The sequence below is a fragment of the Aureobasidium namibiae genome (genome assembly GCF_000721765.1).
Source record: "Aureobasidium namibiae CBS 147.97 unplaced genomic scaffold scaffold_14, whole genome shotgun sequence".
NCBI lineage: Eukaryota > Fungi > Ascomycota > Dothideomycetes > Dothideales > Saccotheciaceae > Aureobasidium > Aureobasidium namibiae.
Window position 1 is genome coordinate 545,979 of NW_013581195.1, and position 13,824 is coordinate 559,802.

The 13,824-nt window shown below is 51.8% G+C and overlaps 7 protein-coding genes across 7 annotated transcripts; 4 read left to right on the forward strand and 3 right to left on the reverse strand.

The window, feature by feature from the left end:
• Positions 1–129: 129 nt before the first annotated feature.
• On the forward strand, positions 130–2,227 carry M436DRAFT_52464 (WD40 repeat-like protein; the record flags this gene model as incomplete). Its single annotated transcript, XM_013569731.1, has 4 exons — positions 130–190; positions 282–397; positions 468–668; positions 722–2,227. 4 exons carry the CDS (start codon positions 130–132, stop codon positions 2,225–2,227), a joined length of 1,884 nt encoding a protein of 627 aa, XP_013425185.1.
• Positions 2,228–2,636: 409 nt separating this feature from the next.
• M436DRAFT_84017 (membrane-associated proteins in eicosanoid and glutathione metabolism) lies at positions 2,637–3,251 on the forward strand (the record flags this gene model as incomplete). The annotated part of the gene is made up of 3 exons (XM_013569880.1): positions 2,637–2,668; positions 2,770–2,947; positions 3,000–3,251. The coding sequence occupies 3 exons, from the start codon at positions 2,637–2,639 to the stop codon at positions 3,249–3,251; spliced, it is 462 nt and encodes a 153-aa protein (XP_013425334.1).
• Positions 3,252–3,430: 179 nt separating this feature from the next.
• M436DRAFT_52433 (Ku DNA-binding complex, Ku70 subunit) lies at positions 3,431–5,520 on the reverse strand (the record flags this gene model as incomplete). The annotated part of the gene is made up of 3 exons (XM_013569723.1): positions 3,431–4,735; positions 4,852–5,397; positions 5,452–5,520. 3 exons carry the CDS (start codon positions 5,518–5,520, stop codon positions 3,431–3,433), a joined length of 1,920 nt encoding a protein of 639 aa, XP_013425177.1.
• Positions 5,521–5,749: 229 nt separating this feature from the next.
• Positions 5,750–8,617, forward strand: M436DRAFT_84019 (putative phosphoinositide 3-kinase; the record flags this gene model as incomplete). Its single annotated transcript, XM_013569881.1, has 3 exons — positions 5,750–5,823; positions 5,884–5,970; positions 6,025–8,617. The coding sequence occupies 3 exons, from the start codon at positions 5,750–5,752 to the stop codon at positions 8,615–8,617; spliced, it is 2,754 nt and encodes a 917-aa protein (XP_013425335.1).
• A 1,489-nt stretch (positions 8,618–10,106) lies between these two features.
• Positions 10,107–10,406, reverse strand: M436DRAFT_11124 (small ubiquitin-like protein; the record flags this gene model as incomplete). Its single annotated transcript, XM_013569576.1, has 2 exons — positions 10,107–10,160; positions 10,218–10,406. Coding segments are annotated over 2 exons (243 nt in total), but the record flags the coding sequence as incomplete, so codon positions are not given.
• A 936-nt stretch (positions 10,407–11,342) lies between these two features.
• On the forward strand, positions 11,343–12,563 carry M436DRAFT_51965 (uncharacterized protein; the record flags this gene model as incomplete). Its single annotated transcript, XM_013569641.1, has 2 exons — positions 11,343–12,264; positions 12,334–12,563. 2 exons carry the CDS (start codon positions 11,343–11,345, stop codon positions 12,561–12,563), a joined length of 1,152 nt encoding a protein of 383 aa, XP_013425095.1.
• Positions 12,564–12,575: 12 nt separating this feature from the next.
• Positions 12,576–13,118, reverse strand: M436DRAFT_52161 (uncharacterized protein; the record flags this gene model as incomplete). Its single annotated transcript, XM_013569671.1, has 1 exon — positions 12,576–13,118. The coding sequence occupies one exon, from the start codon at positions 13,116–13,118 to the stop codon at positions 12,576–12,578; it is 543 nt and encodes a 180-aa protein (XP_013425125.1).
• Positions 13,119–13,824: the final 706 nt, after the last annotated feature.

The window sequence follows — 13,824 nt, forward strand, 5'->3', positions numbered from 1 at the left end:
CATCATCTCTGTGTGTCGCGTACGAGTGTTTATTCCTAAGCTCAAGCTCAAGCCCTGCGCAACGCGTAACTGGAGTCGGTCTTCTTATTGTACCATCACGAGCCAAACAAAACATCTAAGCCGACCACCATGGATCAGGGAGAAGGCGGCGGCCATGAGGGCTTCAGCAAGAGGACTAGACTCTCTCGACGTACGTATCTTACCCTTCGACTATCTTTATTGCGTTCCCTATAGGACACGTCAAGTCGCGCGCCTCGAACAGGCACTAACACGCAAGTCAGGTCCTGCTACTGATTACAGCGCGAACATGGCACAGTTTGTGCACAACCGCCGGCCACAGTATAAAGGAACCATGGGATTCGAGATGGAGAGACCCAGTGCTAGTTACGTGATAGACGTGAGTTTGTGCTCGACGTCTGCTCAGATAGACGACGCAATCAAAAGCTGTATGTTGACTCAACCCGTAGACGCTCCTGCCACCAGCCCGCAGAGGCAATGCAGTAGATTCAGTACCGGCTAGACACTTGCATTCGTCTCTGAACAAGATGCGCCATCCTGTCAACGTGGTGAAATGGACGCCGGAAGGAAGGCGTCTGCTTACTGGTTCAACAAGTGGTGAATTCACCCTCTGGAACGGAACGGCGTTCAATTTTGAAACCATTATGCAGGTACGAATGTTCGCAAAAGCTCGATGCAGCGCGTTGCTAATGGATACTTGCAGGCTCACGACAGCGCGGTAAGAGCAGTGGCATACTCACACAGCAACGACTGGCTCATCTCCGCCGAACAAGCTGGTATCGTCAAATACTGGCAACCAAACTTCAACAACGTCAAGTCTCTACAAGCGCACAACGACCCAGTCAGAGATTTGGCATTTGCGCCTACTGACACCAAGTTCGTAACGGCAGCAGATGACGCTCATCTCAAGATCTTCGATTTTGCCGGCGGCGCGGAGGAGCTCGTGTTGGAAGGCCATCAATGGGACGCCAAGTGCGTTGATTGGCACCCTACCAAAGGATTGTTGGTATCTGGCTCAAAAGACCATCAGATCAAGCTTTGGGATCCTCGAAATGGGCGATGTCTTACAACGCTTCACGGACACAAGAATACTGTGAGCAAGACCTTGTTTGAACCGACAAATGGTGTGCTGCTGGCGTCTTGTGCCCGTGATTCGACCGCAAGAGTGTTTGACATTCGTATGATGAGAGACGTTTTCCTACTGCGTGGTCATGAAAAGGATATCAGCACGCTTGCTTGGCACCCGATCCACTCAAACTTCCTATCGACTGGAGGTGCTGATGGTGCAATGCATCACTACCTGCTAGACGAGCAAAACCTACCGGCTGGCTCAGCGCCCACATTGTCGCCCTACGACGCGCCAGAAAACTCGGATGCGCCTGCTCAAACCATATACCCTGCGCACCGTGTCACCTACGCCCATGACTTTGCCATCTGGAGTATGGATTGGCATCCTCTTGGCCACATTCTGGCTTCTGGATCTAACGACAGAGCAACTAGATTCTGGTCAAGGCCAAGACCGGGAGACAGCACGTACAAGGACGATCGATGGCATATTGGTCAAACAGCAGCAGAAGCTCAAGGAACGTGGAAGCGTACAACAGATCGAGCAGCTAGGGATGAGGAAGAAGAACAGGAAGACGAGGCGGATGGTCTCGTCGATCAACAAATGCCCGCGCGACAGAACATGTTGCCTGGTCTTGCTGGTCTGCCTGGTATTTCTGCACCCCGACCGGCATTCCCAGATGGAACAAGTACTGGAGGAGCCCAAGCACTACCGATGCTAGGCATGGGAGGCAATGGGCTACCTTTCCCCGGTGGCCCCCCGATGCTCGGAGCTCAGGGCTTGCCGTTCACTCTACCACATGGTGGCGCACCACCGCTGCCCGGAAACATGGACATGGAGAAACTCAAGCAGATGTTTGGTGGGCAACTTCCGCCGATGCCTCCACCAGGAGCACAGCAAGGATTCCCACCACCTCCACCACCTGGATTTCCCGGTGCACAAGGCCTTCCGCCGCCGCCAATGCCTTTCCCTGGCTTCTCTGGTGTGCCGCCCATGCCTCCTCCAGGCTTCCCAGGATTTCCTCCAGGCAATAATGCACCTCCCGATCTACAGGGACAGAACAGGAGGAGAGCACCTTTACCGAGTCAGAGTGAGAGTTTGCAGGAGGAGATTAGGAGAGGAAAATACCCTAGGGCAAGGTGATATCACTCAGCAGTAGCTGGAGGAACGTTATAAGAAAAAATCGAGATCAAAGACAAATCTTTTGAAGCACAAGACCCAAATCAGGTGTACTGTAAGACAAGCTTGAAGGCTCTCAAGCCATGGACCGTGAATTGTGCTTGTACTGACAGGAGTGTGTATGAACGTATGTGACAACTCTAGCGAGAATCATAATAGCAAGAATAAGTTGTGAAACGTGAAGATTGTATATTATGGATGGCCATGTCGTATAAGTGCTTAGCAAGCAGAGAGCCTCGGAGATAAGTAGGAGCTGTCTCCGAAAAGCGGCCTGTGAAAGGAGAGCAACAGCTCCAGCAACCTCTATACCACCTCTCTTGCAAGTATCTGGACAATTCTCTATACCTCTCCAAAACCAATCTACCCGCCCAAAATGGTCACTCTCAACATCTCTCCCGAATACGGGTAAGCCGAACCACGCCCCAAGCAAGCCCCCACCAATCGCTTCGCCTCTTGCATATGCGATTGCGTGCTCGAAGGAGCTCATTAGCTAACCCCCCATATAGCTATGTCGTCCTTACCGCCACAGGCACGTGCTTTCTGAGTGTATGGCATGGCATGAGGTGCGGTGCATTCCGCAAGGCCGCCGGGCTCGGTTACCCTACCCCCTACGCCGACTCTGCAATGTTGAGCGCCGCCTCGGCCGAAGACAAGCACAAGTTGTACCTTTTCAACTGTGCTCAGGTACGCTTAGATCTCTCACATCTGAAATGCATGTCTCTGACTGGCGACACAGCGTGCCCACGGTAACTACCTCGAGAACCACTACATGGCCCTCACAACACTGCTTATCGGTGGCCTCCGTTACCCTCTTCTCAGCTCGGCTTTCGGTGTCGTCTGGTCGCTTGGAAGAATTGTTTACGCTGTCGGATACACCGCTAAGAACAAGGACAACGGAAAGGGAAGATTGGCTGGTGCTTTCTTCTGGCTGGCTCAGCTAGGCCTGTTTGTCAACGCTGGCTTGACCGGCTACAACTTGGCCTTTTAAAGAGCTTGTATCATGATACTCGAAAGAGATTGTACTACCACACCCAAGGAAAGTTGCATTGAGAGAGACTCTTTTCATATATATTCTCGTGACTCTGTGTCAGGTAAAGCTAGGGTATACGTTATGCTTGTTGCCTGCCTTCGCACTCTTCTACACTCATCCTCTGCTCAAGCATCTCCTCAGAGAACCATCTTGTTCTCGAAATGACTCGTGACTTCATCAACGACATCACCTTTCTTTGCAGCTGTCGGCAGCTTGATTCCCTTCTGCTTACACCAAGCCTTGAGCACCGCAACCGTCAGTTTGTTGATCTTGTTCGTCTCAAAGGCCTTGCGCATCTCTTCATCGCTGATCATATCACTCGACTTGGACGTTGCTTCGGCGACAGTCTTGGTTCTTTTGCCGCTTTCACCCGCTGCTGCTGAGCCACGCTTAGTCGCACCTGTAGCGGTGTGACGACCAGCGTTGGCCATCTTCCAGATTTCGTATTGTTCCTCGAGTTCAGCGCCCCAATCGAGAACATACTCGCCTGCCCGTTTGTCGATCTGACGGTAACGCGGCAATGTCTTGTCATCGGGCTTTTCTGGCATGTCTTCCTCCAGAGCCAGAGCTTGCAATATGCGGTAGAACCATTGTAGAGAGGGATTGGGATACTTCTTGGGATCGTACACAGCTTTTGGTAGTTGCAACTGCTGAACAACCATCCTCATCCTATCGACAAGGACATCAGGTGCTTGGACCACTGATGTGTCAGGTATTTGACGAACATCGTCCGCGAAAGGAAGCACATGAATCCACAGGCCTGGTGGCATGACCTGCACTCCGTCGTCATCCAGCCTCTCTGCTCCTGGAATGACAGCAGCAAGTGTAGGCGTTGCGTTGCGACGAGGAATGTACCAAGCGAGACCCATCTTTTGGTCTTTGAGAAGCTTCTGCTGTAGGGCGGAGAAGACTCTTGTGCTGCCGATAATGTCTTCTTCCGAGGGGTATATAAAGGTAGATGGACGATAGTTTGCCCAGATAGGCAGCATACTCAGGGGCTTGAAGCCGATGATGCGAAGCACAGGATCGCCGAAGCTTTTGATTTCTGCGATCTCCTCTGGTGTGAAGGACACAGTCTCGCCACCAAACTTGTATGCTTTGCGGATCTCAACCTTCTCGACAGATCTTGCCGTGTCTTCTGCTTGGAGTGTCGAAGAGCCTACAGCAAGCTGAGGCCTTTCTCCTCCAGTGTAAACGTAGCTACTTCTGGCGGGCTCTTGACGCTTGATTATGATGTAACCTTTGATAGAAATTTTTAGACCCGGGCCAATCTCGAAAGCCATGTTTGAGAACAAGGCACGTCTTGGGGCAGATCTTGAATTGATGTTGGACAACAGCGACTGCAGCAGAGTGAGACCGTCACCGCTGGCTGAAGCTCTAGAGGCCTTGGTAACAGGTGCAGGGGCATCCGGATCTGATGGAATAGCGCTGTAAATAATATCCTGTTATAGGTGAGTGAAAGCCGGATAGAGCAGCAGTCAAAAGCAATACATACGTTGTAGAAGATGGAGCGGTCAAAGGTATGCTCGGGGCTTGAGATAGGGAAAAGCTCAATGACAACACCCAAATCGTACAGATCCTTTGCTCTGACAGCGGCGGCAGACCTCAAGGCTTTGTCGTCGTTGTGAGGGGTGTCATTGTCGGTGACCAGGAACAGGCGCCTCGAGGAGAAATTGGGAGCTTTTGTGGTGAAGATTTGATTTGCGCAAAACAAGACGTTGGCCATTGAAACAGGGTCGTTGGAAGGTCGAAGGAGTTGGTTGGCCTCGTCCTCATCGTTGACAAGATCACGCAGACGCTTGATGTCTCTGGCGCCAGGAACATCGAGGTCGGTCAAGAGGTAGCAATGTGGGTAGGAGAGACCTCTGGATGAGGTAGACTCATCTTGGAAGCGGGACTTTTCGGTACCGAAGAGAAGAATGCCCATCATGTCATTGGGATTGGATATGATGCGCTGCTGCATCAAAGAATAGGCGCATTTTAGGGCAGCAATGGTAGGAGTATCACGATCAGCTTTTTTCGAGTCTTGTTGGGGGGGTTTGGTGAGCATGGTCGAGCTGACATCGATAGCAAACAGAACAGCATCTTTGATTGTTTTGTAGCCCTGTCAACTATCAGTTTATGTGTGTTTACATGGTGGAGAATCAAAGTGCAGTACTGTTTCGTCAATGTCTTCTTCATCCTCTTCGTCCTCCTGACCACGATTGTGATTTGAGTAGTCGGCCATGGAGTGAACAGCCGACTGGCAGCGCGCAAGGGCTATGGCAACGAAGAAAAAGACAATGGAAGCTGTGTTGCTGAGTAAAATCAAGGTGGTAGGCACCACAGCGAAGCAGCGTCGGAGCTATCGGAATTATCGAGGACGCGTCGGTATCGCGCCGACGACATGCATGTGACATAAGGTAGCACTTTCCGTCTTGCAACTCCCGCATCGTCCTTGTTTTCCTGTATCGGTAATGGGCGAGGCTGTCATGGACACGTTTACCTTTGCGAGTGCGTCAGAGGTCAAGACCAGTGTCAGCATCAAGGTGTGGTATCGCTCTACAGCCGCTCTCGACCAAACCCAACCCGCATACTAACCATCGTACAGAGGCCGTCTCGAAGGCTATGAGAAAGCCTTGGCCTACTCGACTCTGCTTCGCCAGCCCGAACTGCGCCACCGGGGATCCAACCTGAGGTAATCGCAATTTCATCCTAGTCCTTTACAACACGCAAGCTGAAGCCTACCCAGTCCGACATCTGAGCTCTACGTTACTGCTCAAGTCTTCGCCGACAGCAAACCCTTGACCGTCCACGCTCAAACCCCATACAAGACCTTCAAGAACGCACGTGCCTGGAACGAGTGGCTACATCTGCCTATTGACTACGCTCTCCTCCCGCTCAATGCTCAGCTCGCAATCACTGTCTGGGACCTATCGCCGGCTGGCAATCACGGTGCAAGAGGCCATCACATCCCCTTCGGCGGTGCCACCATCTCACTCTTCGACGAACATGGCACCTTGAGGAAAGGCAGGCAGAAGTGCCGTCTCTGGAGGCACAAGCAGGCTGACGCCTTTTCCGACTCGACCACTCCATGCGCCCCCTCTACCAAGCGTCGTCGCCATAGCCAGGACAACCAACAACTCTTTGCTGACGACAAGCACAGCCAGAGGGCTGCTGAGCTCGAAAGACTACAAGGTCTACTGAAGAAGCATGAGATGGGTGAACTCTCCGAGCACAAATGGCTGGATCAAATGGTCTTTCGCCAGATTGAGCGAATGGAGCGAGCAAACATTCGCGACGACAACAAGATACACGCTCAGCCCACCACCAATGGCCATTCACAAGAAGACGCTTCAATCTTCTACCTCTACATTGAGTTTCCCCGCTTTGATCATCCTGTTGTCTTCACCGACCACGAATATCCTCCTCCTCCCGTCTCGAGCGCTCGCCTGCGCACCGCTCCAGGTTCAGATGTTCGTCTCAAACCTCCGCCCGAGATTCATGTTGGCCCTGGCATCGATCCGAAAAATCCTGGTTACGGCGACTCGCATGCCCCCCATCTGATTCGCATCTACGACCCGGAAGTTGGTTTCTACGACAATCCTGCTGAGATCAAGCACCGAAGTCTGGTGCGAAACCAACGCATCGGCATGCTTGATCGACATCTCAAGCCCAACCCGAAGACCAGAGATCAACTCAATCACATCTTGTCATACGGACCTACCACCGACTTGAGTGCAGAAGAGAGGGACAAGGTCTTCAAATTCAGACACTATCTCACTCGTGACAAACGTGCTCTCACCAAGCTGATCAAGTCGACTTCTTGGAATGACTCAAACGAGGTCCGTCAAGTCATCCAACTACTCCCTAAGTGGGAAGAGATTGACATTGACGATGCCCTTGAACTGCTCGGCCCATCTTTCGACAACAAGGAAGTCCGCGCATATGCTGTCGATCGCTTACGTAAGGCTGGGGACGAAGAGCTGCTTCTGTATCTGCTACAACTCGTCCAGGCTTTGAAGTTCGAACCCGAAGTCAAGTCAAATGCGAACTTCGATCAATACGACTCATCCCTGGCCAGCTTCCTCGTAGCTCGCTCAGCCGCAAACATCTTTCTTGGCAATTACCTACATTGGTACCTCATGGTCGAATTGGACGAAAGCTCAAATGACGCCCAAGCAGCCACTTTCAAAAAGCTTTATGCTCGTGTGTCATACGACTTCATGCAAGAGCTTGAGAAGACACCTGAAGGTCAAGCGCGTCGCAAGACTCTGCTGCGTCAAGGTGAATTTGTCACTGTTCTTTCTCAATTTTGCGAAGATGCCCGGAGCAAGAATATTGATCGTATACGCAAGGTCGAGAAGCTCAAGAAAGCTCTCGTGGACCCAAAGAACGATCTCGTCAAAATTGATCCACCTCTTCCTCTTCCTCTCGATCCTAACGTAGAGATTGTAGGTGCCGTGCCGGACAATGTCAATGTCTTCAAATCAACGTTGTCACCGCTGTTACTCCATTTCAGAACCACCAAAGGAGACATCTATCCTTTGATCTTCAAGGTCGGCGATAATCTGCGTCAAGATCAACTTGTCATCCAGATCATCACTCTGATGGATCAGCTACTGTTGAAAGAAAATCTCAATCTTCAACTGTCACCATATCGCATCCTAGCGACTGGTGCGCTGTCTGGCGCCGTTCAATTCGTTTCGTCCAGTCCCCTCTCCACAATTCTTGGAAATGCCAAATACAACAACTCGATCCTTGGCTACCTCCGTGAACACAATCCAGATGGAGCAGCTCCCATGGGCGTCCGCAAAGAGGTGATGGATACCTACGTCAAGTCTTTGGCTGGCTACTGTGTTATAACATATTTATTGGGTGTTGGCGATCGTCATATGGACAATTTGCTTCTTGCGTCAGATGGCCACTTCTTCCATGCCGACTTTGGCTACATCTTGGGCCGTGATCCCAAGCCTTTAGCGCCTAGTATGAGACTCAGTGTCGAGATGATTGATGGTCTGGGCGGTAGTCCCGACCGAAATCCAAGCAATCCCGACAGTCGATTCGACGAGTTCAAGCAGTACTGCTTTACTGCCTTTACCACACTACGTCGCTCGTCAAATCTTATACTCAACTTGTTCGCACTCATGCAGGACGCGAATATCCCTGATATCAAGCTTGCTGGTGATCAGGCGGTCAAGAAGGTCGAAGAGAGGTTCTGTCTGCAGCTCAGCGAAGAGGAAGCCATCACATTCTTTGACAACCTCATCAGCAGGTCGTTCGAGGCATGGGGCCCCGTGCTCATCGATGGTATTCACGACTTTATGCAGCGTATAAAAGCGTAGGCACATCTTGATTTGTAGGCATGGATGTTGATGATGATGAAACGAATCACGACTGTTAGGAGGCTTCGAAGCTAGCTGTGAAACAACTTTCATATCCTATCTAATCTTCCGCTTGTCTTGTCTTGTGATGTGCAATCCCCGTGGTAGAAGGCCGGGCCGTCTGCAACAAACATGTAGTAAAGCGCTATGGATACCATCGGGGAAGTAGCGAAGCCTCTGCATGTTTCCGGCATTCTAAAAAGCAAATGCACAATCGTGACACCAAAGAAGAGCGGTCTGCGTGGTTGCATGCGAGTCGCGGGTTCCTGCATTTGAAACAATCTCGCGTTTGCACAGCGCGGATCGACTACTGCTCTTACTCGATTAGGCATCTGAAGAAATCGTATCAACGAGCAAAGATCAAAGGCACAGGGAAGGAATGTTGGAGACTAGGATCAGGAAGTGTGTGTGCAAGATCTTGGGATTCTTCTGGTTCTGCCTCTGCTAGTGTACATATGTGCTGCTATTTCTCTTTGCGCCGTCGTGGGAATTTGGGCAGAACCGATATCTTGTTTCTTTCCTCCTCTCGTCTCTCCTCCTACTGGCGTTTGTCGTCTAAGGTTTCGGATTTTCGAAAGTCATGTGAGACGTTAATGCCGTGCTTGGTCGGCTTCGTTGTGGAACAGGAATGGATGTGTTGCACCAGACCGAGAGGGCCATGGCTTAGTTGACAGTGAGATCCATGGCGAAGAAGTTGGTGTCCTCTGCGATGTTGAGAATCGCGCCATGCTCTGCGCCGATCTGCAAAGTCGTAAGTATCTGCATAGACATAGACGGGGGTTTGATGATTTACAAGGGCAGGAGTGTCGCTGGGGAAGACGGTCTTGCCGTTGAAGGTCAGGCGCTGTGCTGAGGCATCGAGATCCCAGCGCTTGGAGTACATGCTGATGAGCTTGTCGAAAGACATGGTCTTGGTCATCTTGCAGTGAATCTCGCGATGGACATCATCCTCGGCTAGATACTTGACATTGATGAGAATTGAGTCTCTGAGAGTTCCAGGGCTGGTGTCTGCCTCTTTGACGGGAAGGTCTTCTCTGGGATGGACCAGATTGATTGGCTCGTCAGTGAGAGCGTTGACAAAGATCTCGTCTCCAGAAAGAAAGTCAAGCTGACGAGATATTAGCACGACACACGCAATCGAGACATCGTATCAAGATTGACGTACATCCCCGAAAGTTTCGTCCTCAGACTCGAAGGGAAGTCCAGGTCCTTCCTTGTCTGGATTGAAGCGGAAGACGACATCATCCACAGCGCATCCAGCACGCATAGCCCAAGCGTTCATGAAGTCCTTGGGTTTAGTGTTGCGGCCAATCACGAACTCCATCTCGCTGATCGGCTTACCGCCGACCTCAACAGCGTTGACCACGAACGACATCTCCTCGCCGAATTCGGGTTCGTGTTTCGCAATGTATTTGTTGAGGTTAGTAGGAGCGATGTTATGTTTACCGTTGCCACCGATCTGCTCAGTCATGACTTCGATAATGTCGTCCTGCTCCATGCCGAGCTGGGGACTGTAGTCAGTACCGGATGTCGAAAGGATTTGCTCAAAGGAATGACTTACTGAAGCAGTAGTGTCGTCAGGGAGCACGCGTTCGCCGTCGAAGTGAAAGCGCAGAGCGCCAACGGGACGGGAAGCCCTATCGGCATAGGCGTTCATGACCTTCTCCATGCGAGTGTTTGACTTGACGCCGAAGGCAACCTGGGTGCCACCCTGGTCCTTCAAGACGATTTGCACGCGATCTGTGGCTGGGGCTGGAGTGGCATTGGCAGGAGTGTGAGGAGCAGCATCATCGTTGGGGGCGGGGGTTGTGGTGTCGCCATTGACAGGTGGTTCGGAGTCTCCGTTGTTTTGAGCACCCGGCATGGTGGTAGGGGTGGTTTGTTCGCCGGGGACCTCGTCCTCGACGGTTGGGGCAGGGGGCCAAGTGGAAGGCTGGTTCTTCATAGTTGAAATGTGTGTGATTCGAGGTAGAGGGGAAGATGTTAGAGGGATGATGAGGTAAAGGTAAGAGATGAAGGCGCAGTTGGGAAGCGGAAAGTAGGGGATAGAAAGTGGAAGCAGGAAGGAGGAAAGTATAAGAGAAATCCACAAGTAGTGATTCTTGAGTGGTTGTGAGACAGATGAACGAAACAATGAAGTCAGGAAGTGAAGGCGAAAAGTCAACAGCTCGACTGTGAGCAATGCCGTTTGCCTCGTGTTTGTCTTCCTTAGAGCTCAGGAAGTCCGATGTGAAATGATTGTATCAAATCTAGGCGAACACAATGCTGGAAGAACTACCTGATCAGGAGCTGTTTGTACTTATCCGAATTATTGCAGTGTGTGTATTGATTGGTGAGAGCAGTATAAGCAGTCACTTGAGGTGCACTGTTCTCACCTTACAGCTTGCAGTCATCTCAAGTCTAGAGTAGGCTCATGTCCACCGTGCCGAAACAGGACAAGGGTGTTTTCGATGCAACAATAGAAAGTGATGGAAGTGAAAGCAAGTGAGATTGATCGAAGGACGTGAGCGGTAGAGAGTACAGTATAGAGTAAATTTGGAGGATGACGTGCCGCATGGCGGGACGAGCCGCACTCCGGGAATAGTTAGCTAGAGTGACAACAAAGACAAGAACAATTCCCTACTTCCAGCCTTCACCTCGGTCGACCGCTGTTTCCACAGGCTCACGCACAAGACCTCTTCGCAAGATGGCAGAGCTTCCATCGCTGGTACGCGTCAAGCGCAAACGCGGCGAAGAGCCCACGGCCGACTTGTTTCTGGAAGAACGCACCTTGAAGAAGCAGCAAGTGTGGCAGTTCCGTCTGCAGCAGGCACACCCCTCGCAGCTGCCATCTGACACGCCACGAGGCGGTGTGTCTGAACAAGCCCTTCCGACCAACGCCCTGGACGACTCCCACCAACTCCAGCAGCAGCTCCACCAACAACTCCACCAAGACGCCCTGGTCCGTCGCGAGTTCCGCCTTGCCCGCCCGACTCGCCCCCTCCACAGGCGCATTGAATCTGTCAGGAAACGCAAAGCCCAATTGGACCACGACGACATCCCCACCTTCGTCGAAGCCACCCCCAAGCGTCGCCGGGTCGGTCAAGAAGATGCTCCCCAAGCCGTTACACACACCCCCGTGTCCACGCCCACTACACTCAAGCGACCCGGCGCAAGCTCCAGGCTCAAGAAACAAACTGCCGAAGCCCTCTTCCAAAGCCCAGCAAACCCACCTCCGGACCGTCTGGCTGATGCTCTCCACCGTTTCGCTCTGGAGGAGGAGGCTCGGGAAGAAGCCCGCATAAAGCCAAAGGTCACCTCGATCCCCAAGAAGCCTGTTCAAAGATATCGCGAACGTCATCCTGAGCAGTTTGTTGCTCAGCCGCAGAAAGCCCACAAGACAGAAGAAGATGTTGACATGATGAGCGATGACGATGATTATGTCTACGATACATATATCCGCACAAAAGACCCTGTGGTCCCTGCAAACCTCGAGTCCGAAGATTCCTCCAATATCCAGGTTGGGTACATCGTCATCTCTGAAGAAGACCAGCCCTTGTGGGAGACATACTTCGAAGACGACGTCGAGAGCGACAAAGAATTCGAGACCGATGACGAGGACGAAAATGGTAAGCATTTGATCCACCCACCCACACAATTCTAGCAGCCCACGTACTAACACATGAGTCCAACTCCAGCCGAAGGTTACTATGCCGCAGATTATCCAGAGGATGAAGTCGCTTCTGATGACGAGTACGATCGAGGCGCATATGGCTACCGTCATGGAGGCTCTGACGATGAACAATGGGAATCAGATCCAGACGAGTGGAGCGATGGCGACGATGCGATGCAGAACCCCTGGAAGAAGTTTCCTTGGATGCGCTCGACCCAAGGCACTGCTGCCGAACAAGATGACGAAGAGCTCTGAGGAAGACTTTCTTCATCTCGGCGCAGCAGATGATTGATACGACTGACACCACTCGAAATACCCAACTCTTTTCAGGAATCCATGATCGAACCCATGCGCTCGTTGTCGAATCATGTCCTTCCCTTCCTCGGATATCTCTTGCGAAGACTTGTTGACTGGTGGGAGACCCCATTTGCTTCTGATGCGGTAGTAGACGGCGGTCAACCCATCTTTCGCGCGATGTTGGCCAAATACTTCTTCGAACGAGCGCTCGATCTGGTTCCAGTCCTTTTCTTTGCCAACTCTGACGTATATGATGTAGAACTGCGCCTGGTCCGAGTATGGTTCGCGCTTTTCTCGAGGCGTTCTCTCGAATGCGCTGTCGGGTGCCGAAGGGCTTGGCAGTTGGGAGGACGCAGGCTGGAGTCTGTTTGTCTGCACCGAGAGCTGGCTCCTTTGAGGTGTCAGGAGGTTGTCTATCGACATGATTTCTCTACAACGATCGCTCCGGTCCGACTGATGCTGGTGGTGGTAATGGTGGCCGCTAGCCGGAGTTGTCTTTGTAGAGTTATACATAGCGCGGACAGTTGCAGATACGGTTGAAGGGGAGAGTGAGAGCGGAGGACACAGATCACGAAACAACAGGGTTATGAGGCTTGTCCAAGTGGTGGGTGGTAGGGACCTTCTTTAATATCACAGCTGAACGTCGACTGTGGTGCAAGGCATGATGAATACACCAAGCCAAGTCCTGACGTGTCACATTTTTACGACTCTCGATTCTTGGGATTCGTTGCTTGTGACAAGTCTGCATGCGTGATTGTGTTGCTTTCCTCGAAGTCGAAGCGGAAAAAACATGTGTTTGACAGCCGTCCCCACCCGCTCCAAACACATCTCTCACACACCGCCAATTGCAAATGCACGCTTCAAGATTTGGCAATGGATGCCATGGGCGTACACGGTGAGGCGGTCACTGGGAGACAGGAGGAAGAGAGGACGGCTGCCGTTGCTTGCTGCTCCTGCTACTAATGCTGCACTCTGTTTGTCGCGTCGTCATTGTCAGCAATCGCCAGCCATACGCCTTGTTTTTCCGCGCCTGTCGATTCATGGCAATGCACGCTGCCGATAGCAAGGTCAAACATCCAGATTAATATGTCACCCAATGGGACGTCGCGCATCTTCTGATCGAGGTTGCGTGGTGTCGCCCCACAATTAAGAGCAAAGGGCCTGCTTGATCCATTCCAGAGAGGCCAGGACCAGAGGCAACCAACACACCTGTTGTGCA